General features: G+C 37.4%; 1 protein-coding gene across 1 annotated transcript in view; it reads left to right on the forward strand.

Annotated features, from left to right (window-relative positions):
• The window catches only part of LOC124794666 (trans-1,2-dihydrobenzene-1,2-diol dehydrogenase-like), a 108,862-nt gene extending 92,472 nt beyond the window's left edge, over positions 1 to 16,390 (forward strand). Inside the window, exon 6 of the mRNA XM_047258198.1 lies at positions 15,844 to 16,390. Within this exon, the coding sequence (XP_047114154.1) occupies positions 15,844 to 15,950 (107 nt within the window). The 3' untranslated portion in view covers positions 15,951 to 16,390. The remainder of the gene's footprint in view (positions 1 to 15,843) is intronic.
• The last annotated feature ends 9,188 nt before the right edge of the window (positions 16,391 to 25,578 follow it).

The raw sequence follows: 25,578 nt of genomic DNA on the forward strand, positions 1-25,578 counted from the left end.
TAGAGGCAGCGGAACGTGGCACAGCCTACTTGCAGGCACATGACCTGGCGGACACAAGTACTGTTGAGATAGTCGCATCTCCTACTGGCGACAGCAATGCCACCTGTGGGCAACGCTGACATCACTGGTCACAGTGACTGGCAGTGAGCTGTTTGGTTCTCAATGATGGGGCACCAGGAGGCTTATGCTGTCGCTCTTGGCAACTGGACTGTTGTATTCGTTCCTCAGTGACACAGTGTCAACAGGCCCATGATTCAGCAGCCAACAGAAATGGTCTGTATTGTTGGTGGGCTTGATATCTGGATACAGCACATGTACCTTATCACAAGGTATCCTGCAATGGGAGGTGAAATATTAAGCAGAAAGTATTGCTGTTTCCTTGGCCTAAGTCTCAAAGTTGTTTCATCTTCAAGGAAGTTAACATTGCCCATGAAGGTCTGCATAGTATGGTTAATTTGGTTTCTCAAATGTTCCTTGACACAGGAAAAGAATGCTGCTTTCAGTCAGTTGTTGATGCTGACACTGTAACTTGGCAGAATTCCAGTCGTACATAGAATTCTCATATGAACTAGTGTCATTTTAATGGTAATGTACTGAGCTACCTCATGAAGAGAAACATTTCAGTTGGTTGTTATTATGGGTGTAGTTGTTTTTGGACACATTTCTTGGAAAGGAACACAAGGAATTTTGCTGAGTGAAAAAAAAAGTGGCAGATAAAATATTAGTGTTTCTGCAAGCTGAGTCAGTGAAGTGTATAGTGCGGACAGCATACACAAGGAGTACAATGATAACGATACAAGCTTAACAAGTGAAAGTAATTTTGAAACAGGTGTCAAGCCATGCAGTTCATCATTGTCTGACAGGGAGCCACAAGTCCCGTCTCCGGTGAAACGTAGTAAAGAACAATCGTTGTCCAAGGAGCAGGTGTGAAACATAATTATGTACATGGAAGATCATATGCAACATAGAAAAAACAATTATGAACAGATTTAAAATAAGTCCACAGCAATATGAGTCACAAAGAGTGGCATCCGGTATATTATGTTCCCTCCCTTTCATCCGCGGTCCAATAGAGGCGGAATGTGGTTGGTACGTACATTCAAAACCCAGATGAAAAAGTATATCACTCTATCTTTTCCCAAAGAAACCCTCAATAGATCCTTTAAGCTCATAAAGGTTCACTCCAGTCAGAAACCATTGCCCACTGAAGCTGCTTCACAGCCACCCCGTACATTGCTTCATCTGCTCTGGCCAACACTCATCTACCAACCTGCACCTGCCCCTGAGCAATTCCATCTGTGCTCTGTCATCTGGGCCTGTGGGTTTGGCAGGTGATACCAGCAGTCATCCATCGCGGCCAGGCCACTGCCTCTGCATCGTGTGCACGTCCAATGACTCATTGTCATGACACTATGACTAGCTCTTTCCTTAAGTGACCGACTGGAGAACCCTCCACCGATGCGGCTGCCCCCACCACCTGCGCCTGCCCCCATGATGTGGGTTGCACCCCCTACGTTTCTGGTGCTGTCTTCCCCCTGGGTGCCTTGGGTGGGTGGAGAAGTCAGTGCTGGGCCGCCTCCATCTCCACAGCCTGTCACTACTGCCGCCATCTTCTCTACTGCCTCCATTGCCGAGTCCCACCCAGATGTGGACATGGATGCAGCACCATCGCCACTAGTGCTCCCTTGTGGCTGCTCATGGGGGAGTGGGCATCATGCCTATCCGCACCCTTGCTATTTCAGACCATATTCTCCTGTGGCAGCACAATACCTGCCCCAGCAGTCATCACCTGCCAATCAAGACATGAACACTTTTCCTCAAGGAAGAAGGAATGTTGCAACTCTGTAGGGTGAGCACCCATAATCAAACAGCATGCAATGCAAATACCTCCAGGCCTACGTAGAGATGCCGCCTCTCAACCTGGATAGACTGCGCAACAGGTGCTGTGCCGTGTGGACAACAGCCCAATATAAGCCTGATGTGCTGGGCCCGTGGCCTCACTTGCTTATTGTATGCTCATTACAAAACTGTATATTGTTGTGTTCTATAACTATGAGACTTAGTACTATTATATATAATTTTTCCCACGTGGAATGTTTCCTTCCAATATATAGACTTAGTACTATTCTACACTTCACTCAGTGTTTCTATGTATCTCATCATGTGGAAGCAGAATAAACTTGGTTGGTGTTAATTCTGATATAGTGTCTGTACAATATTGAAGCACAACTACTACTTGTAAAGCGGAAAGGCAATAATAATATTCTTCCTTGACAAATACAGCCACAGTATCTTCAGGCTTCTTGCTGCTGAGGTCCTTTTTTCTGTGTAGGGGTTGTAACAATACACCGTTGGGGCCTTGTTGGTCGTAAACATGTCTCCAGTAGAGGGCCACCATGTTTACATTGGCCTTGCCTGTGCTAGGAGTCTTAGTTGCTGCAAATTAATCCTGAATCCATTTACATTTCACCAGAATATGAAATTGTGACCTGTCATTCAGGTTCCTGGGATATCATCTTCTTATTCTTCTTCAGTCCAACTGTTTATTGCTGCTAAGTGTTTTGAGTGAACTCTGAGCAACTTTACACATCATCAAAGTAGATTTTCTTCTAGTTGATGTACATTTATTTTCAGTGTCCTCTTTGTTCATGATCAGATTTTATAGTGAAAACCTCACAGCTGGGCACAATATCACAGATTAGTAAACCTTGCAATACTGCAATGAATCTAAATTAAATGAGCAAGTGGCATTAATGCTTGATGTATACTCAATAAATCTCCAGTTAAAGCTTTACACAAATGACTGATTGTGGTTAAAGCTCTATGATGATTTACTGTATTAACATTACTTTATGAAAGTGCAACCAGGACTGTCAACATGGAACTTTACACAGTGAAAGAGCAACGCTAATTGCCTTCTGCTCTCTTCATAGTACTTGCTTAAAGATACATGTAAGACTGTTTTAGTAGATTATATGCGTACAAACTGATTACATATTGAATGGGGAAATTGAAAACAGAAATAACAGATAGTACTTATGCACGTTAGAGCATGAAGTTATTTTGCCTAACAATAAGGTGGTTATTCTTCATATGGAAAAAAGGTTATATTCTACTTTATATAGTGTAGTTTTGGGTGTGCACTTTTATCCCTTGGAAGTTGAAAAGCTCGCCAAGAATTTTCTTTAAACTCACATTTTATAACTGAAATATTTTATTAACTGGCATGTTATTCTAGTAAAATTATAAATGTTTGGAAACAGAAAAATTAGGACTGCAAGACAATAACACTAAATTTTTGAAATGATTGCATTTTAAGTTTCAAACATTCTTTAAACCTACAGTTTTGAATATGGATAACATTTTAATTAAATAGTTTTTCAAGGGTTGATTTTATTTAGAAAGAAGAGACTGAGGGCTTTCTGGTAAGATAGGTTGTAAGCTCTCACCCCCGTAATTTTAAGACATTTGAGTGTCGTCCTAAATGTTGGTTATTGAACTATAAGGAGAGAGAGACTTTATTCAGCAATGGTAGCACAAAACATTAAAGTACTAGCTAACAGTACTTGTCAAAACTGTAATTATTTATGAAAAAATTAATCATAAAGGATGGTAAGGTTCCTCTGAAATAAAAGATGACTTCCTTTAACTTAATTTAGTCATCTTCAAACAATGGAAAACATTCCTAAGTGTGTCACACTGATTGCTGTGATAATGATGACAATGATGATGGCAGTTATTCGCTCCAAAAAAGTCACAGATGATTCAGCATTTGTATTCCAATGAAATATTTCCCTCAACGCACTATTAAACACTTCATAATTCAATGTAGCAAATTTATGACTCGTGACTATTTACATTCTCACACAACCGAGTCCACCTCACTACTGCTCTCGTGTGCTCACTGTTAATTCACATTTAGACGCAACACGGCAGTTCCCTGTCCACTGGAAAATACTGGAGGCTGCAGAATGTTCTAGAAGCTAAGGCTCTCCAGCTAGTGCATGCTGCTAGGTAGCTCTCTTGCAAGGATATTAATCACAGTATCCTTTTAAGGTTAATCATAAAACAAATGTGGTGAGCAAGATTGAATTTTGAAGACTTGTGCTCTTAGTGAATTGTAAACGATGAGTATTTCATTAAAGAAATTGCTTGTACACAAACTATTTATACTGTTGTTAGCAGCAGCCTGGAAACTATAATACAGTTTTGAAAACTACAGCTCAGTTAAGAATTTGGAAATTTCATTTCTATACAGTATATGGATGAAAAATTAATGGCAAATTTGCCACATCAAATTCGGATGTAATCCCAAGTTTTTGATGAAGGAGGCACTCATCGAAAGATCGGGGTTTTATCCAAGTTTGACGAGGCAAGTTTACCAAAAACTTTTTATACAAGGACTTAATCACGAAAGAATTCATAGCCATACACAGTATGTGTATTATGTATGCAATAGATAGTAGAAATGGGAAAAAAATGTTCATGTTAATGGTGGTACTATAAAAAGTGGAGCTACTCCAATTTGCTTCCTTTCAAGTGGTAAGAGATTTTTCTCTTCTCCCTCTTTTGTCTACTTGTCAGCGTCATACTGTGATAACAGAGGGATATGTTTGTGGGCTGCATGGACCTTGTAAACTAACCTTAAGTTCCCCTAAACCATTCAGCTAAACAAGGTTCACATGGTCTCTTTCTCTTTAAATTCTGCCTTTTTGCAACCTCGCCTCTTTGTGAGGACATTGACAGTTTTGCACGTGATAGACCAGCAAGTTTCTAAACTATACTCTGTGCTTTGTAGAAGTATCATGCCAAAGAACTTTTGTACTCTTGGCTTGTTCAATTTGCATAGAGATACTTTAAAAGGATTACTTATTTCCTGACAAGCACATTTACAAGTACAGGTGTTTGATCGAGTTTTGGTAACCTTTGCTTAGTATGCAGCACTAGTTTTGACACACTGAGACAAAAGAAATTTTTAAGCTTGGAGGTGTCATTATCTTAAATACTTTTTTAAGTCCACAGTAAGAAATTTTTCACTTTCTAAATACGCTGTTTATTTCATACTTCATACATATGATTTCTTGAGCTGTTAATACCCATAGATTAATCAGAGCAAGCATCACAGGTTGATGGGTTGCATTTTCTGGCAGTTGTTTCACCTTTACAAGTCATAATGGTGTGCCTAAACTTATGATATTAAAAATATACTTTCATCTCCAGTGACTTCTGTGCTTTTCCAATCTTCTTGTAGGTACTTCACATTAGCATGCTGATAACAACATGGATGTCACTACACCCTTACAGATCATGAGATTGTTTGATTCAGGGACAACAGGGAAGTCACTGAATGTGTTTATCCAGAGAAGTTGGACTGCACGTTATATTGTAACAGTCTCAATGAGAAGGGTGCCATTACACAGTCTTTTCACAGACTTCAAGGTGCCAGGTATTTGTTCTGGCCTTTCCTGTTAATGACAGTGGGATGACTTTTACACTACAATGCCCACTCTACTGAGAGAGCTCAAAAGAGTATCCCTACTCCCACACCCCTCCCCTCTCAAGCCCACTTAGCAGGTGGCATATTACTACAAACTGGACAGCCTGAATCACTGAGAATTTTGTTGCTAGAATTAGTAAGTCTCATTTCATCCAAAGAGATTCCTGTGATACCAAGATAAGCCTCATTCAACTGGGGTATGGTAAATGCCTAATGGGTTACCCACAAATGACTGTGGCTGTTCCTCAACCTTCATCCAGTCCATTAGTGTGGAACACAACTTGAGGTTCAATTTTATGTTTTAATAGATTTTGTCTCATACTTCCGGTCCAGATGTTTTACCCACTGTCAAAGACATACAGTGTTCCACTATAATACCTCACAGTGTTTGCTGAAGCCTGCTCAAAATTTTCAGGGGGATAGAGGGCTGCAAGTGTTGACCACTTGACCCTCACAACTGATGTTTTAAGTGGCATTGATTGCGGTAATCAGGTGAATTCGGTGTTCATGCACACAACAGCATATTACCTGTATCAGTCATCCACAGACACTGGAGAAATTTTGAGTGGTAAGAAACGGAGGGAAACTGCTGTCTGCATTATATGCTATTGACTTTTGTTTCATGTAACTGAAATGTTAAGATTGAATGTAATAGAGGGAACATTCCACGTGGAAAAAATATATCTAAAAACAAAGATGATGTAACTTACCAAACGAAAGCGTTGGTATGTTGATTGAGAAACTAACAAACACAAACACACACACAAAATTCAAGCTTTCGCAACCCACGGTTGCTTCATCAGGAAAGAGGGAAGGAGAGGGAAAGACGAAGGATGTGGGTTTTAAGGGAGAAAGTAAGGAGTCATTCCAATCCCGGAAGTAGAAAGACTTACCTTAGGGGGAAAAAGGGACAGGTATACACTCGCGCGCGCGCACACACACACACACACACACACACACACACACACACACACATATCCATCCGCACATATACAGACACAAGCATATGTTGCCTTTTTTTACAATAAAATCAACACTTCGTATATGTAAAGGGTGGTGATGGGATAAGGGTGGTATGGGAAATATTTTTAAATTTTTTACCTATGGTTGACAGGATATCTTTTGTTTGGCAATATGTATTCATAATTATGTTCTTTTGTAAAACTAAGGGTCTCATGATATTTGTTAAATTTTCTCAAAAGATTATACCATAATGAATAACTGACTCAAAGTAGCAGTGATAGACTATCTTTCGTCTATATGTCACCTGACAAAATACACGTTGCAGATGCTAAGTTGTTAGTAATCAGTATGCACAAGTTTAAATTTTTATTAGGATTTAGGCCTAAAAACTTTACATGGTTTGCTTATGTGATATCCTGATAATTGCAGGTTATATTTATTTCACTCCATTCTGATGACTTCATTTCAAATTGCATGATTTTGGCATTAGTTACATTTAGTTTTAGACCATGTTGATGAAACCAAGATTCAAGTTTTTTTTTAAGTATTTTGGCAATTTCCTGGAATTCTTTCAGGCACCTGATTTTCAACTAGAACTGATGTATCACCACCAAATAAAGCTCAGAGAACGTCAGTAGCAACTGTTAGGTCATTTATGTGGAACAGGAAGAGCTAGGGACTGTAGTGTACCTTATCACTTTGGTATAGTGATGTGTTACACAGTGTCTACCTAGCTGATGAATGGCGATTGCCGCAGTTGAAAGACTTTTATTTAAATGGTTTAGAATCACAAACTGTGTGGAAGGTTTTTGTTACTGTATCGTGAGGTGTTGATTTGACATTAAAATTATGATTGAGAGAGTATTGTAGTGTTGCTTGTAAAGACATGTTACTCTGAAGAGTTATTGTAGTTGAAATCAAAAATATATGTCACATCAAATGGAGAAGTTTTGAATTCATTTTCAAAATTACATATTATGCTGAACTAGATACTACCAGTTGAGTACAGCTGAATTTTGGAACAAAGTCTGAGCTTTTCAATATTGGCGGTCATGAAGAAATAGAAAGGTGAACCAATTAATATCCAGAAGTTACAGCTCATGAGCAAATCAGTCATGTACAATGATCAGAACAACGCAAGACCCAGTATCGAACCTTGTGGGACTCCTTGTAAAATTGCATCCCAGTTTGAGGAATAATTGCATGCAATTGAATTTACAATTACTCTTCATTTTCTTACAGTTAAGTAAAAGTTGAACCATTGTAAAGCAATGTACCTGATTCCATATATCTGCCATTTGTGGAGAAATAAGGAGTGCTTCACCAAATCAAATGGTTTTGTCAGATCACAGAATATTCCCATGAACTTTTTACCATTGTCTAATGTGAATCATTTGAGTGAACTCTTTGATGGCATTTTCTACGCTCTTTTGGGTTGTTGTAGTCCAAACTAGTTTTTAAAAAATTACAGCGTACACATTCTGAAACACTTGTAACATTTTTTACATTCAGCAACACGTCATTCAATATCTTTTTGAAAACAGGCAGTAATGTGGAAGTGAGTTTTGTAATCAGAATCTTTTACAGATGTTTCCAATATTGTAACCCTCACTTTGGGGCCAACAAGCATTTGTTGAACACAAAATTAGCATTCTGTAACAGAAGAAAAACTGTCAATTAGTTCACAAAACCAAACAAAACTACTGTATTTATCCAACTATAGGATGAGTTTCTTCCCCAAATTTGTCATTCAAAAAATAGTTGCATTTTATACAGTATTTACAGGTTAAACTGTTGCTGCTCAGTTTTTTTTACATTGTCTAATAGATAAATATAGGATCATTTCAATTTACAGAGGATGCTTTGGCAATGACATCACATGCAGATATATTTTAAAGGACTCGTTGGAGTTGGAGGGGAATAGATTACACCAGATCACTGACATCTAGGACAAATGTTGGGAGGGCAGTGGTGAGCAGGCAGTAAATTTTGTCATGTTGCCAACCATGGGAATGTATACCACGTACGTTGGTTTATCATTAACATCTACTAGTCTTAAATTGCAGTTTGCCTGAATCTGTTTGTAGTGAGAAATGAACTGGCTAAAATTGAACAAATATTCAGCAATAGTATTAATTTTTGCAGGAGATGTAAAAGTCTAGGTGAGGGCCAATGATGTATGTGTTTTGTGCAGAATGTTATCAACACTTACAGTGAATTATGATGGGACTGAAATGAAGTGTGCTAACTGCTGGTTCTATGCAGCCAATCAGAGAACAGCTGGCAGATGATGTGTTTGGAAGGAAGAGACAATGGATTGTTGTCACATTCTCACATCATTATAGACATGAAATTCTCTATTTATTTGGAAAAAACAGCTGTTTTCTCAGATTCCGCCATAATAAAAACCATGGAAATCACAGCATATTTGGAAGAAACAGCCAAATATCAGTGATTAAAAATTGTGACACCACAAATGACTTCTTTAGATAGTAAGGAAAAAAGGATGTGAAGATAAAAAATAAAGTGAACCATTTCTTTTTGTTTATTTTATTTCTCCTCATATTATCAAAATGTAGAAAATCAACGGATGGCATAAGATTAGAAAGGGTATAATATCAACTTTTTTAGGTAGATACTTTATATGAAGAAAACCATTTGTAATTTTGATTAGCAACTGTGGCCTTAGTTGCCTGAGCCTGCAGCTATGTGTGTGTCGCATTTGAGCACGCGCATGCACGCACGTGCGCTTGTGTGTGTGTGTGTGTGTGTGTGTGTGTGTGTGTTGGTCATCTAATTTTGACGAAGGCCTTACTGGTCGAAAGCTATCTTTGTGACAGTCTTTTTGTTGTGCATATCTGTGACTCAGCACCTCAGCTACATGGTGAGTGTCAACTTTCCTCCTCACAATATTGTTACACTATGTGATCAAAAGTATCCGGACACCTGGCTGAAAAGTTCACGGTGACCTCCATCGGTAATGCTAGAATTCAGTATAGTGTTGGCCCACCCTTAGCCTTGATTACAGCTTCCACTCTCACAGGCATATGTTCGATCAGGTGGTGGATGGTTTCTTGAGGAATGGCAGACTCTTCTCCATGGAGTGCTACAGGAGGAGAGGTATTGATGTTGATTGATGAGGCCTGGCACGAAGTCGGTGTTCCAAAACATTCGGAAGGTGTTCCATAGTGTTCAAGCCAGGACACTGTGCAGGCCAGTCCATTACAGGGATATTTTTGTGTAACCACTCCACCATAGACCGTGCATTATGAACAGGTGCTCAGTCGTATTGAAAGATGCAATCACCATCCCCGAATTGCTCTTCAACAGTGGGAAGCAAGAAGGTGCTTAAAACATCAATGTAGGCCTGTGCTGTGATAGTGCCATGCAACACAACAGGGTGTGCAAGCCCCCTCCACGAATAATACGACCACACCATAACACCACCACCTCCAAATTTTACTGTTGGTGCTACACGCGTTGGCAGATGACGTTCACAGGGCATTCGCCATACCCACACCCTGCCAGCAGATTGCCATGTGGTGTACCGTGATTCGTTACTCCACACAATGTTTTTCCACTGTTCAGTCATCCAGTGTTTTCAGTCATCCAATGTTTACACTCCTTACATCAAGCGAGGTGTCGTTTGGCATTTACCAGTGTGATGTTTGTCTTATGAGCAGCCGTTCGACCATGAAATCCAAGTCTTCTTACCTCCCACCTCACTGTCATAGTACTTGCAGTGGATCCTGATACAGTTTGGAATTCCTGTGTGGTGGTCTGCCTATTACACATTACGACCCTCTTCAACTGTCGGCAGTCTCTTTCAGCCAACAAACGAGGTCAGCTTGTACGCTTTTGTGCTGTACATATCCCTTCACGTTTCCACTTCACTATCACATTGGAAACAGTGGACCTAGGGATGTTGAGGAGTGTGGAAATCTCACATACAGATGTACGACAAAAGTGACACCCAATCACCTGACCACGTTCGAAGTCCTTAAGTTCCACGGAGCACCCCTTCCTACTCTCTCACGATTTCTATTTACTACTGAGGTCACTGATATGGAGTACCTGGCAGTAGGTGGCAGCACAATGCAACTAATATCAAAAACGTGTGTTGTTGCGGGTATCCAGATAATTTTGATCTCACAGTGTACATTCCATCCTGGATTTTCTATTGTTTGATTTTTACTGAGGTAAATAAGGTATTTCCTGTTGAAATTGATGTAAATCCAAGCATTACTGTTTTGTTATGCACACACATATTACAGTTATAATGCTAAGTGTTGTGGACTGGCAAGAAAGCCAATCCACTATGACAGGAAGCCGAAAGGCACGCGTTTAAGCTCACGCAGGCTGGCGTGAGGTCTGGAAAATGATAAGGAATTGAGACTAGCAAAAACGGTACGTAGCTTCTGGAATACTTAACTTTAATCCATAATTGGTGAACATCAGTCTGACGGTACATGCATCACAAGATAAATAGCAAATGGTAATGGCGCCTTGCTAGGTCGTAGCAAATGACGTAGCTGAAGGCTATGCTAACTATCGTCTCGGCAAATGAGAGCGTAATTTGTCAGTGAACCATCGCTAGCAAAGTCGGCTTTACAACTGGGGCGAGTGCTAGGAAGTCTCTCTAGACCTGCCGTGTGGCGGCGCTCGGTCTGCAATCACTAATAGCGCCGACACACGGGTCCGACGTATACCAACGGACCGCGGCCGATTTAAAGGCTACCACCTAGCAAGTGTGGTGTCTGGCGGTGATACCACACTAAGAAATTACAAATAAGTTTTTTGGTGGTGGAAACCACATGCTCATCAAGTAGAAGCACTGTATGGGAATTTTATACCAGCATGTGAAGTGGAGATCAAGGATTCTACTGTCCTGATGCATGCTTTTACTTCCAGCTGACAGAACTCCTATCTCCTCTAGAAGGTCTTGCTGAAGATTGCTTTTAACAGACAGGAAATATTCAACTGTTGTGGAAGATTACCTGGATTAATTTGCTAGATTGCAAGCAGGCTTAAATTCACAACTCAAGTTCTAACTTATAAGGAATACTAGCATGACTGAACTGTTCCAAGGCTATTGGCAAAATAGTCCTTCACTTCGTTCAACCCTCGTGGGTCAGCATTGACCATCATCATGGAACTTCAGTGTGGAGGGCTCTGGTGCAACGTATGGTGCTTGTGATGATTTGATTTCATCATAAGATGGTCTTTCTACATCGCATAATGCCTCGTGAGCACCTCTAACAAAAAAATCGAAACATAAAGAATGCAGAATCAATTCAACACTCTGACTAACCCTAGTGACATAACTTAAGTGTGACTGCCTACCAAGTAGCCACAGTTTCTCAGTTATGTCAGCTATTAAGGGGGAGGTGTTTTATGAACTCCCAAATTATTAATTTGCATCATTGTACCTTCATTCTGTTCATGCTGCTCTAGTCATGCATTTAATTGGTGAACATGGCACCCACTATCCAAAAATAAGTTTCAATCCAGTCCAGGTAAAGAGCAGTAGTAGTTGTAGTTCACATGGTAGTGGCTGATCTGGATAACAGCAGCTAATGGAGAAAAACTGAGTGCGAGCCAACTGCTGGGTAGCCCTATATTGACCTGACTTCATGTAACTGGCCTACGATATTGGTGGTTGACATGCTGGAGATGTCCTCGCCGAAGTAGGCAATGTTACACATTTTGGTACATCCGAATCTCCATTTGGACATCCAGCGAGGTTATTAAACCCACAAACAAAAGTCGGGTATAAACAAATCACCTGCATCTATAAACCCAGATTGTAGAAAATCATAGTGGTGTTGATTGTATGAGCCATAGCATTGTCATGCTGAAACAACACATACTGCAGCTGGTCTTTTGGTATAGTGTGTAAAAATTTCTGCACAATCTGTATGTAGTGTCCACTCTTCGCCATTCCCTGAAAGAATGTGATAGGGTTTACATATGTGGCATAGCACAGCAAACAATCATTTTTTGTGTGTGCAGAGGACATGTAGATGTAGACATTTGCAGCCGATGTGTAATTTCCATAGCCCAAATGCATGAATTTAATGAATACATATATGCATCAAGATGAAATCATGACTTCTCAAACTAATACCAATCATCAAGTTCTGTCTCTTGTGGTGTTACAAATGATATGATCCACTAACACATTTCCAATATCTTCAGGTAGCAACTCGTGAGCTATACAATTTCTGTATGGGTTCATCTTTAAATATGTATGCTAGCAATGGAGAGACTGGCTAGATAGGTGTGCCACATACTTCTTGGGTCTCAAGGAATATACAGTTTGCATGTCTATCAGTTTTTATGTCGTTAGCAATTTAGCATGACCACTTTCAGCTGAATCTGCCACTCTCTCTGTCTTCTGGAACTTGTCATGCTGCTGTTGAATGGTGGATTTGTTTGGTGTGTCCTATGCAGAGATTTCGTTAAAGGCATTCTGAGACTTGCTGTAACATGCACATCCAATATATTGGGTCACAATGAATACTCTGCTGTATGTGAAACTTTTTTTTCCCCTCTCTCAAATTAAGAAATGATCATACCTGCTACAAAACAGAAACATTCTACCATAAGTCTGATACATTTTGGAACACACTTATAATACCATACCTTTACAAATTGTCAATATAGTGCATAGATTGGCAATTCTATTAAAAATTACATTAAGTCATACACCATCATCATCATCATCATCTTCATCTTCACCACCACCACCACCGCCACCAGGTGCCTGCTGCTGCTGCTACGATTATTACTACTACTTCTAACACTAGTACAGTTTATGGGCATATGTAATCATTCATCTCAGTTTTTACTCTTTTGAGACCATACTCAGTGATAGCCATGGTTTTTGTTTTCTTCTTGTATGCTTTAAACTAATGTTTTTGTATGAAATTAGTTCTCATTAATCTATTTTCTATATCTGTATTTGTATTCAATAAAGCCTCACGTGGTGTACGCCAGGAAGAAAAATTACTTAAAAAACAATTTGGATGTTAAATGATGTTCTGTTCAAATATGCCTCCTTTTCTTGCTCTGTTTTTTTACTTTTATTCGGCTCTCAAACAAATATTCATACACTAATTACAAAAAAGTAATTTATGAATCCATGAAGCATTTTTGGGATATACTTGTGACCAGTAAGGGACCGCGTATTTCTTAAGTTGTTATAGCCTTGTAAGCATCTCTGCCAAAAATAGAAAAAGGAAAAACTCGATGTTGACCTACATGAGAATTTCACAAATAACCTTCTTTAGTATTACATAACATTTCTCATGCACACTGTTAACAACTGACAGTGTTCTGTTGCTTTGTTGCTCTTTGCTCCTTTTTATTTCAATCACTGCAAAATATTTGATAGACTTGGTGATTTAGGTTATCTGCTGCTAACAATGTCAATGAATGTGTGTGTGTGACATACCTGTGAGCTTTGTGTTGTACTGTATGTGCTTTTATTTAAGCTAGCTAGTAATCATTGAATGGTGTTGAACCTCTTCCAGCTCTTTTGTGTTTCATAGTGTTTTATATTGATTTTTAGTTGTTCTTCCACTTAAAGAAATGTCCTAATTTTCTTGTGCTATAATATTATCATACTATATAATAAAATTCTCTTGAGGAAGCTACACAATTATGAGACAGAATTAATGGCCACAATGACCTTCAGAAGGTGAATATTTAGTACTCCCAACAAATATGTAAGAAAGTACATGAATATCCTGGATTTTAGAACTACTAGTTTCTTTTTTGGGAAGAAGAGAGGAATAAATTGGTGAAGGTTGAAAAGGAAGGGCAGGTCACTCATACCCCAGGATGAGAGAGACCTACCTGAAAGAGAGGAGAGGAGTGTCAGAGAGAGTAGATGACCAAATTACTACATTGTTTACCCCATTCGTCTATCTCCCCTCATCCTCACATCAGGTGAGTCCCTCTTATCGTCAGGTCTGAATGTCCTGCTCTTACTTTTTAATCAGCTGCAACCTATTCCTCTCTCCTTGACATTCAGTCTATGACTGAAACAGTAAATGCAGGGAGTGTCACAGGTGACAACACTGGGGCCAGTTCTTTCTCTTGTGTGTGTAAATGACATTGTACGGCTTTCTAACTTCTATATAATTAGTTATGCTGATGACATCTCTCTGATGTTTTATGGTTACAATGAGAGAATAACATTTTTCAACACATGGGACATCAGAAGTGATTAAATATTTTAGTAACCATGGCCTAAAAGTCAGTACCACAAAATCACGGTTACTGGAGTTCAAAGTGGGAATTCATACCACAGATGTTCAGGAAATGTTTGTTAACTTTGTATGTAGGAAAATAAGCAGTGCATTTTACTTGCTAAAACAGCTTTCCATGACCATATGTAATAAAATGCTGAAATTATTGTACTGTGGGACAATTTTCCTATTTATAAAGCATAGGATAGAGTTGTAGGGTATGCCACTGATGTGCACTTGAAGAGAATAGTGATGCTATAAAAGAGAGCTGTTAGGCTGTCATATGGTCTTTTGTGCTGGGAGGCCTGTCAGAGGGAGACCACATTTTTTTGTAAGCTCTTAGAGTGAGACACCCTAATGTTACGATGTGCGCACTCACAACACAAGAAATAAGTACAGTTTTTACAGGCAAAGAACAAAATTAAAGAGGAACAGACCACTGTCCATACATCTGTGAGTCAATGTGGTACCAGTACAACAAATTACCAGACTACATAAGAGCACATACTGGGAACCCATTATTTTAAAAAATTAAAATCTTTTCTTGTAAATAAAGTTCTGTATTCATTTAAAGAGCCGAAGTTGCACATATTTTGTGTTGACCTTTCTAGATAAATATGTTAGTTTTAAACTTTTGTTATTACTGTATAAACAATATGAAGTTTGTAAGTCAACATTTGATGACAACACATTAAAAGAAATGTGAATAATAAAAACAAGGAACTAATGGTTCCAAAAGACGTAATAATAATAGATTGGCAGTAATAAATATTTCACCTTCTGGAGGTAAGTGCTAAGCTTTTCTTAGTGCAGACGGTGACAGCTACAGAGGCAGCTCCACAGTCACAAATAAAATGGAAAATAAATGAGGTGTTTCTTTCTCCAAAACATATAGAACAGGGAAGTAATTTGGGTAACATTGAAAAAAAAATGCTGTATCCTATTAGTTAAATGATCCATTGTTTCCTGAGGCACTTTGTTACTTTAAGAGTTTAGGTGATCCGCTGATACAACTTTTACAAAGAAGTGTCCTATTATATTTTCAAGTGTGCATATTATTTATATGTAATGCATATTATTTATATGCAATGTCTATAAATACAGCAAAAATTGTTTTGTCTGTCACAGGATTGCTAGAAAGCCCCAAAATAACCCATGCTGAAAGTAAACTGATTGCTGAATTGGAAGACAAATTGAGAAAAGAAATTGGAGTTACATATGAACAAGATGAGTAGTTGAAGCTTGGTATTCATTTGCACACTATGTTAGCAAAAAGGTGTTATTTTCATAATTACCTGCATTTTCAGGGAAAACTGGGAGTAAAATGTACATATGTGAGTCTGTGGATGTTGTGATAATGCTTGACAGACTTTCTTGAATTTTATTTTTGTGCTTAGCAATATTCATAAAATATTGTAGCACTCAGCTGTGTTTTACTCAACCGCCTGTCGGCATCTTAAATTCTCATGGGTTTTATGTGTAATATATTGGTTATGCTATGACTGTAACAAGTAGAGTACTGATGAGAGGACGTACAGCATCAAGTCAAAAATGAAAAATACAAATATGAAAATAGTAGTGACTAGTTTGCTGTAAATTATCTCATAAGTAACATTAAATTCTAGTTTAGTGGATCTCTATGAAAATTTCTAACTCTTTTTTTTTTAAGTATATAAACCAATACCTTTTTGGGAGCTGCACAGTAATATAGAATAAAATATTTTTCTTCCTTAGCTGCTTTTTTTCCAACAAAATTATACCGTCATCAGTGAGTTATTTTTATATAAAATAATATTGTATTTCACAGTATATATAAGACTATTGACACACATTGAACATACTTTGGAAGTGTTTGCAGCATTACCTACTGCTTTTTATCTTTCAAGAGGATTGGTTTTGCTAATTCCATTAAAAGTGTCTGTGCATATATACAGTGTGTCATCAATAATACAAATGCAAGTCAGTTTTCTGAAGAAAATAATCTGCCTTAATAGAAGAATGAATCCAGTAGAAAAAAATTAATTGCAAACAGTAAAGGATAACTTCATCTTAACCAAATTAAAAATTAAATCCTTTGAGTAGAAACTGTTGAAGAATGATGTAATGACATTATTTCTGATTCATTTTTTAGCAAAGTAGTATTGCTAGACAGAAATATCTCATATTATTTATATCTATTATACTGTTTGTGGGTAAAGAAGAAAAGACATATTTTTTGATTATGAAAAATTCTCACAGCTTAGGCACTTACGTGGAAATTGAAAAAAATATGAGACTTTTTCAATGGGAAAACAGTAGCAAAAATTACTTCAAAATGTCATTTGTAAATGACTGACTCCTTTCATGTATTTACACAATTGCTTCAGAAACTCTGTAAGCTGACTTCTACAGGTGGTGTGAAATAAAACATCTGATCACTGGTGTTACAGTCTAATGTAGCATACATTGCAGACTATCTGCTCATTGAAATTTACGGCATACCGGAAAGTGTGGCAGAATATTATTTTTATACTATTAATTTGTGATGTTATGCATTTAACTAATAAAAATCCCTAATACAGTTCTACAAATTTCTGTTATGTAATTGCCGTTCTTTTTTGGTATATAACAAAGGAGAGAACAGTCAACAGTTTTGTAAGTTGCCATAAAAGTAAAAGCACATTGTTAAATTGTTGTAGATAGTATTTCAGCTTGTTTACAAAATTCAAATGAATGTAGCCGTCTTATCTAGTATGTGATCATATTGAGGTGAACAGGTAGTTGCAGGTAATATGGATTGTTGGTCGAGAGAGGAATAATACAGAAATGTGATTTAATATATATTTTATATTGCTGAAACATAACATTTTATGTAAAATTATCTGTGTCATATTTTTAGTGTACATCAGTGTAGATTACGTGTGTCCCCCCCCTTCCCCCCAATATGTCCCAGAAATAAATGTGAAATAAAAAGACAGTTTAATTTTTTATATACAAGACCTTTGTTTGTCTAAAAGTTATTTCGTCACTACATATGTGAATGTCACTATGAATATCACCTAATAAATTGTTGCTAATATTGCACCTTTTACCAGTGAAGTAACAAGTTAATGTCATCAGGTACATTTTGTTGTTGATTATAGCCACATTCATCAAACTTCGCAAGTGGGCAATTTTGACACACTGTCCAATGATTTGTTGTTGAGCATTTATAGTTACCTGATTTTAGAGGAAACCACTGGGAGCAAGTGAGCCAACACCCCCTGCCCCCTGCCTCACACCACTCACACCATAGGTGGACTACGATGGAGAGAGAACTCGTCAGCTGCGCAATACGTTTAAATAAACAATCTGAGAGCAAAGCCGTTTCATAAAGTAGATTCATCAGCTGATGTTAACAGTGGTGATACTTAAATTTGCTTTCAGGACTGCAGTATGTTAACAGTCTTGCCATAAAACTGAGACGAATAAAGATCCGACATTCTAAGGCACATCTTCCTAAATTGATGTATGTGCTTAAGGTTCCTCTCAAAATAATTCAGTGTTTTGAAATTTCTTATTTAAATCAGTGTACAGTTCTAACATCAAGCTGTCTCCCTTATGAGTGAAAAGAACCTGCTAGTGTTAACTTTCGTGTTTCTCTGTGACCTTGCACTCCCAGGCAGCTTCTTATTGCATAATGCTGAATGAACTAATTTGAATTACGCTGTTGTTCCCATGCAGAGCCCAATAGTATTGCCTTTCAGCTGATGGCAGCACTAAAACCTCGTTGTATAACATGGTTCTAGGGTTAGCAATTCCACAGCATCATCACTTATAGGTTGCAAGTACCATTAATAGGTCAGACGCTTTCCTTAATCAGCAATATTTACATAGTTACCATAGTATATCAGTAATGTGTGCCTTAACAGTCAAATTGAGCATCTTTCAGTGACATTCTAGTAGGAATTCTGTGAACTAATCCTTCCAGTAATGGATACCGTGAACATTCCAGACATACCACTCTTTACTTGAGGATAATGATTTAGTTTTTGTCTATAATTTTGTTGTATGTAATATTAATTATTAATGCCAATGTTCCGTACATGTACCAGAATAAGTGTATCTCACATTAAAAGGTTTTTGCTTCTAATAAGAAAACAATAGAGGCAATTTCACTTAAAATATACTGTTTAGTGAGAGGATGTTTTAACAAACCATCAGTGGCACCACCTAGGATATGTATAACTTTAATTTCATTTAAGGTATTCTTACTTTTATGCAGTTGTTAACCTACCTTATTAAGTTTCACAAACTGAAGTCATGTGATACAGAAAGTGAAGAATATTATGCTTGTTTTATTTACATTATAGCCATTTTATTTTTTGTGCAGAACGTCACTGTTAAAAAGTGTAGTAAAACAAGTCAGTTCAAATATTGATTATTAACTTCAAGGAAAATTCAGTCCAGTGGCATATCTACTTTGGAAATAGTTACAATTATGTATCCACTGCCTCACTGCAGTCTTTTGCAAGCTTTGCAGCTTTTTTGAGCTGATGTGAAATGTGTAGATATCCAGCCATTCTCTTGCCAGACAATTCTAGTATTTGTATTTAACACTGTGCTTTGCTTTTATAAATCTTCTTAACGAATTCTGCCATTAAACTCCTACTGTTTCCTGATGAATCTATTTCTAGTACAACTTACATGATGAGATAATAGCAAGGGAAACATGGTATAAATATTCCTGTGCCTTAAAATTAATCTGAACATAGTTTAAAGGCTGTCAACATTTGAGTATTTTGCTTTCAGTTGTAAATGACGGACGTAGGTGCATTTCTGTAGCCTTTATAGTCATGGTTTTTGAGAATGTTATTTTGGTGCTTTTTTTAAAAAAACTTTTTACTGATGACATGAAACTATATCTGTTTGGGATTATTTCAGTTGTCTCTTTTTGTATCTTTGTGAAAATTTAAACCTGGTGTTCTTATCTAGGATGCTGCAATTTTCCATATAAAGGAGGTATTTTTATAAGATGTCCTCATTTGGATAAGAGTATTTGATTAGAATTTTGTTGCTAGATGTTTTGATAAAAGATGTTCAGAACAAATTCTTATGCACACCAGAACAGTAATGACATGTTCATTACCTATTTCTATGACAATAACAAACACATTTAAAATGAGAGAAATTAGTTATATTTGTGATTAGAATATTGGTTTTAAGTTTGATCAGGTAAGGAATATGTGAGTAGCAGTAGATTTCCAATGTACATACACAGGATTGTAATCTGTAAACAAATTTCCAAGCATAATTTTGTAATTCATCACTGTTTATGTGTCATATATGTATTGTAAACTGTTTCACAATAATAATATCATTACTAAGAAGTGTCATGGCATTGAGAGCCATAGAAGATGGATAGGTAGACCATGTGTGGGAGAATCTTTATTTGGCATTCATTGTTTCTGGGTCTCTTTGTAGTGATATATGAATCACTGGCAGTTCATGGGGGATTAGTGTAAGTTATATCTTATAACTTGTATGTTGAGGACATTTTGGGTAGTAGATGTTTAAACTGTTATTCATTGTACATTATCAAAGACACTATGAAAGTAGATTGTAAGTGTTCTAGTAAGCTAGATTTTGGACAAATAAACCAAAGATGTCATTCATTCACAAAACAAACTCTTTTGTTACTCTAAGATTCTTTAGTAATAATGCACGACTTTTATATTTTTGTATATGTAATCATAAATTACAAAAGCACATTCACCAATATTGTGAAAAAAAACTTTTATGTAATCAAGTAAGATATAACCACTTTGGTATGATATAAAACTTGGACAATAATTGTAAGACAGATGAATAAATATATGTTGTTACTGAGAAAAAAATTATCATATAATCCTTTGTGTTGCAATACTAAGAGACAAATTTGAAAAATGTTAAGTTGCTTAGTGGGTAGGCATCCACATGAAACTGCAGTTCCTCCTATAACGTGCTGGGTAAGTCAATTCAAAGACCACAGGAAGGCAAGGGCACACAAACTCTAGCAGGAGCAAGCCTGGTAAATCACTGTAGTGTTCAAACACACCTTCGGGCAGCTTTACCTTACCTACCAAGATTTTAGTGCTGGAAGTTACAATTTAATACACACTGGAGTAATGCCACTGATCCTTAATAAAGTTGTGAAGTAGTAGGCATTGTGTTAATATGATCAGGCTTTGTCTTGTTCCTCTTTGCCTCAGGAGCAAGCCTTTTAATCGTGTTAAAAAAGTAGGTCAACGAGTGGAAGTGCATAAAGCCTGTTGCTATTTTCACAGTTGCTTTGCTTTGCTGGAACTGAGGAATGGAAAAACTGACTTCCATTCAATATACTAGGTGTCTTTTGAAGTGTAAAATTGGTTTAAAAAATCAGTAGTAATAAACAGATGCACATAATAGGGGAAGGTAAAGCTTGTGGCTTTCGTAGAATTCCTATGTTACGCATTCCTTTTGGGTGGTGCTAAATGCTGAACAAAGAGGCAATTCAGTGTGTGTCATCTAAGTTCAGATTTTCTGAGATGGTCAGCACCACTAGTCCTTCTATAATGTGAGCTGGGTCTTGCTTCAGTGCATGGGTCTTGCTTCAGTGCATGTCAGTGAAATCAGCTTTTGGCCAGATACAGGTTTGACAAACCCAAGGGTTTTGAGCTAGAGGCTGGCCAGCCATCATTCCTTTGTTGTTATAAGTTTAGAGAACTATTTAAATTTTTATTGAGTAAATACATATTAATATAAGTGGAAGTCATAAATTAAAATAACAAATCTTCTAGTGGTGTACATGAGCCACCAGAAATCACTAACACTCACCAACTTTAAAGTGTCTGATTTTCAAGTAATCCTGTTGAAAACTGTCAGAATTATTAGATAACAGTAACACCACACAATATGTTTTCTAGAATGGGTTCATCGTGAAGAGGGTAAAAGGTATCTTTGAAGAGCTACTCCAGTTTTACATCTAATAAGCATTTGAAGGTATTGCTATGTTAAAATGTGCAAAGGGGGTACATAATGGTACTCTTCTAATTGAAACAACAATAGGTTATCAACTACCGAGTGCAGGTATCCTTAGCAGAGTATTCTGTACACAGGGAGAAAATTAAATGCTATTACAGCAGAGGAGTTATCTCATCCTGTGGCACATTGTAAGTTAAGGTGAATGAGCTTAACAATGAGGTGCTAACAGAGGAACTGAGGCTAGAAATATAATAAAATGGGTGAAAGGGCTACCTACTTTCTCCAGCTCTGTGGTGTTAAAGGAATATGTAAGGGTAGGATGTCCCTACATTCTTAACCCATAATGCCATTGTAAATACCAGTACCACCATATCATGTAATGGAAAAGCTACTTCAATCAATGTGATAAACCTGCACATGTGGATGAAACATAATGTAACACTCCTGGCAGTTGCATTAACAGTTGAAATAATCATCTAGTGTGAAGGAGAATCCATGTTAGTGTACAACAAGCAATGGAAGATACGATAAATCGAGTTTATACAATGGATCCTATGTGCAGAGAGAAAGAAATTATGTAAGATACAGCAACAATAAATCTTGCTGTCCCATTTACCTTTCTCAGAAACAAGTTTTCTCCAAAAGTGAGTTTAACACATACATATTCTTCCAAAACGAATGTTAAAACCTGCTCAAGAATTGTGAAAAATTTTGACCACTGAAAAATTACATTTTGCTCCTAGAAAATATTAAAGTAAAATCAAACAGTATAAAGAATCATCCATTACCATGAAGAAATAGCATCAGTACCAACCCCCCTCCAGACCACTTAAAAATTGGGTAAAATTCTTGTAAGAGCGAAAAACTGAAAAAAAAAAACTTTTGGGGATGTCGATACTTTTCGAAAGGTCGATATACTTTTAGACGATAGGCTCTTTATGGAAGGTCGATACCTTTCGAGAAGTCGACGTGTTCGAGCATTAGATATCTACCGAGAGACCAATAACACACAAGGGATCTATATCCATCGATCTTTCGAAAGATCGCTATTTTTGAGAATTCGACATTACTCGAGAAATAGATATTAGTCGCTAGATCTATATTTTCCGAGAGCTACTTTTTTCCTGAGAGATCCATATTTTCCGACAGATCGAATTTAGCGACAGATTGACATATTTAGAGAGATCGACATTCTTCGAAAGAGATATATACTCAGAGATGTCGACTTTTACCAAGAGATCTACATTTTTCAGAGATCGACCCTTTGTGAGAGATCGGTATCTATCAGCTTGCCTATATTTTTCCTGTGTCAGAGATATTTTGCGAGAGACCGATATGTTTCGAGAGATCGTTGTTTCGAAAGTACGATGATTTTCACGAGATCGATGTTTTTCGAGGAGTGGATATAATTCAAGTCACAGATCTTTATTAGAGGTCAATATTTTACTAAATATTGATATTTTTCGAGAGCTCGATATTCATCGAGAGAACAATATTATTCGAGTGACCGATATAATTCGAGGGGTCGCAATTCCTCAAGAGACCGAGTTTCTTCGTCAGTTCGATATTTTTCGAGTGATTGATGTTTTGGAGCGATCGTATTTCTTCAGCGCTCAACACCTATTGATCGGTAATTTCATTTCAAGGGGTCGATATTTTACGAGAGGTCTTTATTTTTCGTGGGTGTGATATTTTTCGAGAGGTCGATACTAGTTCCAGCAGGAAAATATTAAATTACTCGAGAGATAAGCTATCGATGTGAATTTCTAGCATTACGTTAGTATGATAACAAATGACAAAAACGGGAAGTTTTCTTACGTTTTCAGTACAAATTAATACTTTTCGCATTTTCTCGAGTAATGTGGTTACTACATCTAGTCTTGTGCAAAATCTTAGGGTGCTAGGTCAACTGCAAGGCACTTCAAGCAGTCAGTAATTGAAGTTTCGATAACTAAAACATGACCTGTTATATGGATTATTTGTCGATGCATTAACATAGAACATTCTGTTTTCAACAGAATGAATAAGTTGGGAACCTCAGTACGTTACATATATTTCCAGCCAATAAATGTAAACTTTCCCAAGAGAAAGAAAGCAAATTTTGTTTTTGGTGACATAGACACTTTTCGAGGGACCGATACTTTTGTAGAGCCTGATACTTTCCGAGAGACTGATACTTTTCGAGCGACCTATACTTTTCAAGCGACCGATACTTTTCGAGCGACTGATACTTTTCGAGCGATTCGGAAACTGCCCGAGTGTTAGATACTCTCTGAGTGTTCGATACTTTCCGTGAGATCGATACTTTCCGAGAAATTGGATACTATCTTAGAGATCGATATATGCGTGACGTCTACGCTATTCGAGAGAATTTTTTACCTTCAGAGAGATCGATACGTTCTGACGGATCGATATATTCCGAGGAATCAATACATTCCTAGACATCAACACATTCCAAGAGATCGATACTTCTCGAGAGATCATATTTTCACAGAGTTCGGATATTTTCCGATTGATCTGATATTCACGATTTTCCGATAAATCAGTACTTTACAACAATTCAACACTTTTCGGGTTATCATTAATTTCGAGAAATCGATACTATTTGAGATGTCGATGCTATTGGTTGGTCCATTACTAATCGAGGAATCGTTGCTATTAGAGATAGACACTAACTGAAGGATCAATACCTCCTAGAAATTGATAAGTTCGTCTAGATCGGCTACTTTCGAGAATAAAAATCTTTCGGGAGGTTGATATTTTTCGAGAAGTTGGAATTTTATATGAGATCGATATTTCTCGAGCGATCAATAACACTGGTCAACACTCATTTTCTTGCCAAGGATATTTGAGTGGCTTTAGGATGGGTTAGTGGTGCTGAGGACGAATATAGCAACCATTTATGCAGTTTGGCTCTAGTTTTTGAGATAATGCATGATTTATTCAAAAAATTAGAAAAAATTGCTAATACTGAACTCGAGCGCTACAAACTACAATGAAAAAAGAAAATAATCTTTATAAATAGCTTCTATGAAAACCTGATAGGCATTTGTCCACGTATAAAACATAATTGAAAAGTTTCTCTATAAGTATATCATTTTCCGTCCATGACAAACCGCTTCCTGCACGCTTTACTTTTATAGGTCTCTTCAGAACAGTCACGTTGCAGATTCCAGCAATAATCTGCCATCATATGCCTGTCCCATCTTCCTTTATATCTTTCCTCTATTCCTTTCATATCTTGATGGAACCGCTCTTCTTGTTCCTCACTGAAATCACCTAGATTACGAGGAAATCGATCCAAGTGGCTGTGAAGGAAGTGCAATTTTATGCTCATGTTAGCTCCTAAGTTTTGAAAGTTAGTGAGCATGTTTCTGACCAGTTCCTCGTAATTGGGAGCTTTATGATTGCCCAAAAAACATTTTACAACAGCGACAAAACTGTTCCAGGCCGATGCTTCAGTGACAGTCATGACACTTGTAAAATTGGTATCGTTGATGAGCCTGCGAATTTGAGGACCATCAAATATTCCTGCCTTAAGTTTTTCACTACTGAGTCCAGGGAACGTATTGCAGATGTATGTGAAGCAATTACCATTTCTGTCTAAAGCTTTGGTGAATTGCTTCATTAGTCCTAACTTAATATGTAATGGTGGAAGAACAATCTTGTCCCTACTAACCAGAGGTTCATTAATGATGTTTGCTTCACCAACAGCCATATGTTCCCTTGGAGGCCATGTTTTCTGCTTCCAATGTTCGTGCTTTGCCCTACTATCCCACATGCAGATAAAACATGGGTGGTTTGTGTATCCACTTTGTTGTCCAAGCAAGAAGTTCACCATTTTCAAATCAACACAAATCAACCACTGGTGCTGCATATACTGAATTTTCTGCAGAACCATCT

The sequence above is a fragment of the Schistocerca piceifrons genome, chromosome 4, assembly GCF_021461385.2.
Source record: "Schistocerca piceifrons isolate TAMUIC-IGC-003096 chromosome 4, iqSchPice1.1, whole genome shotgun sequence".
NCBI lineage: Eukaryota > Metazoa > Arthropoda > Insecta > Orthoptera > Acrididae > Schistocerca > Schistocerca piceifrons.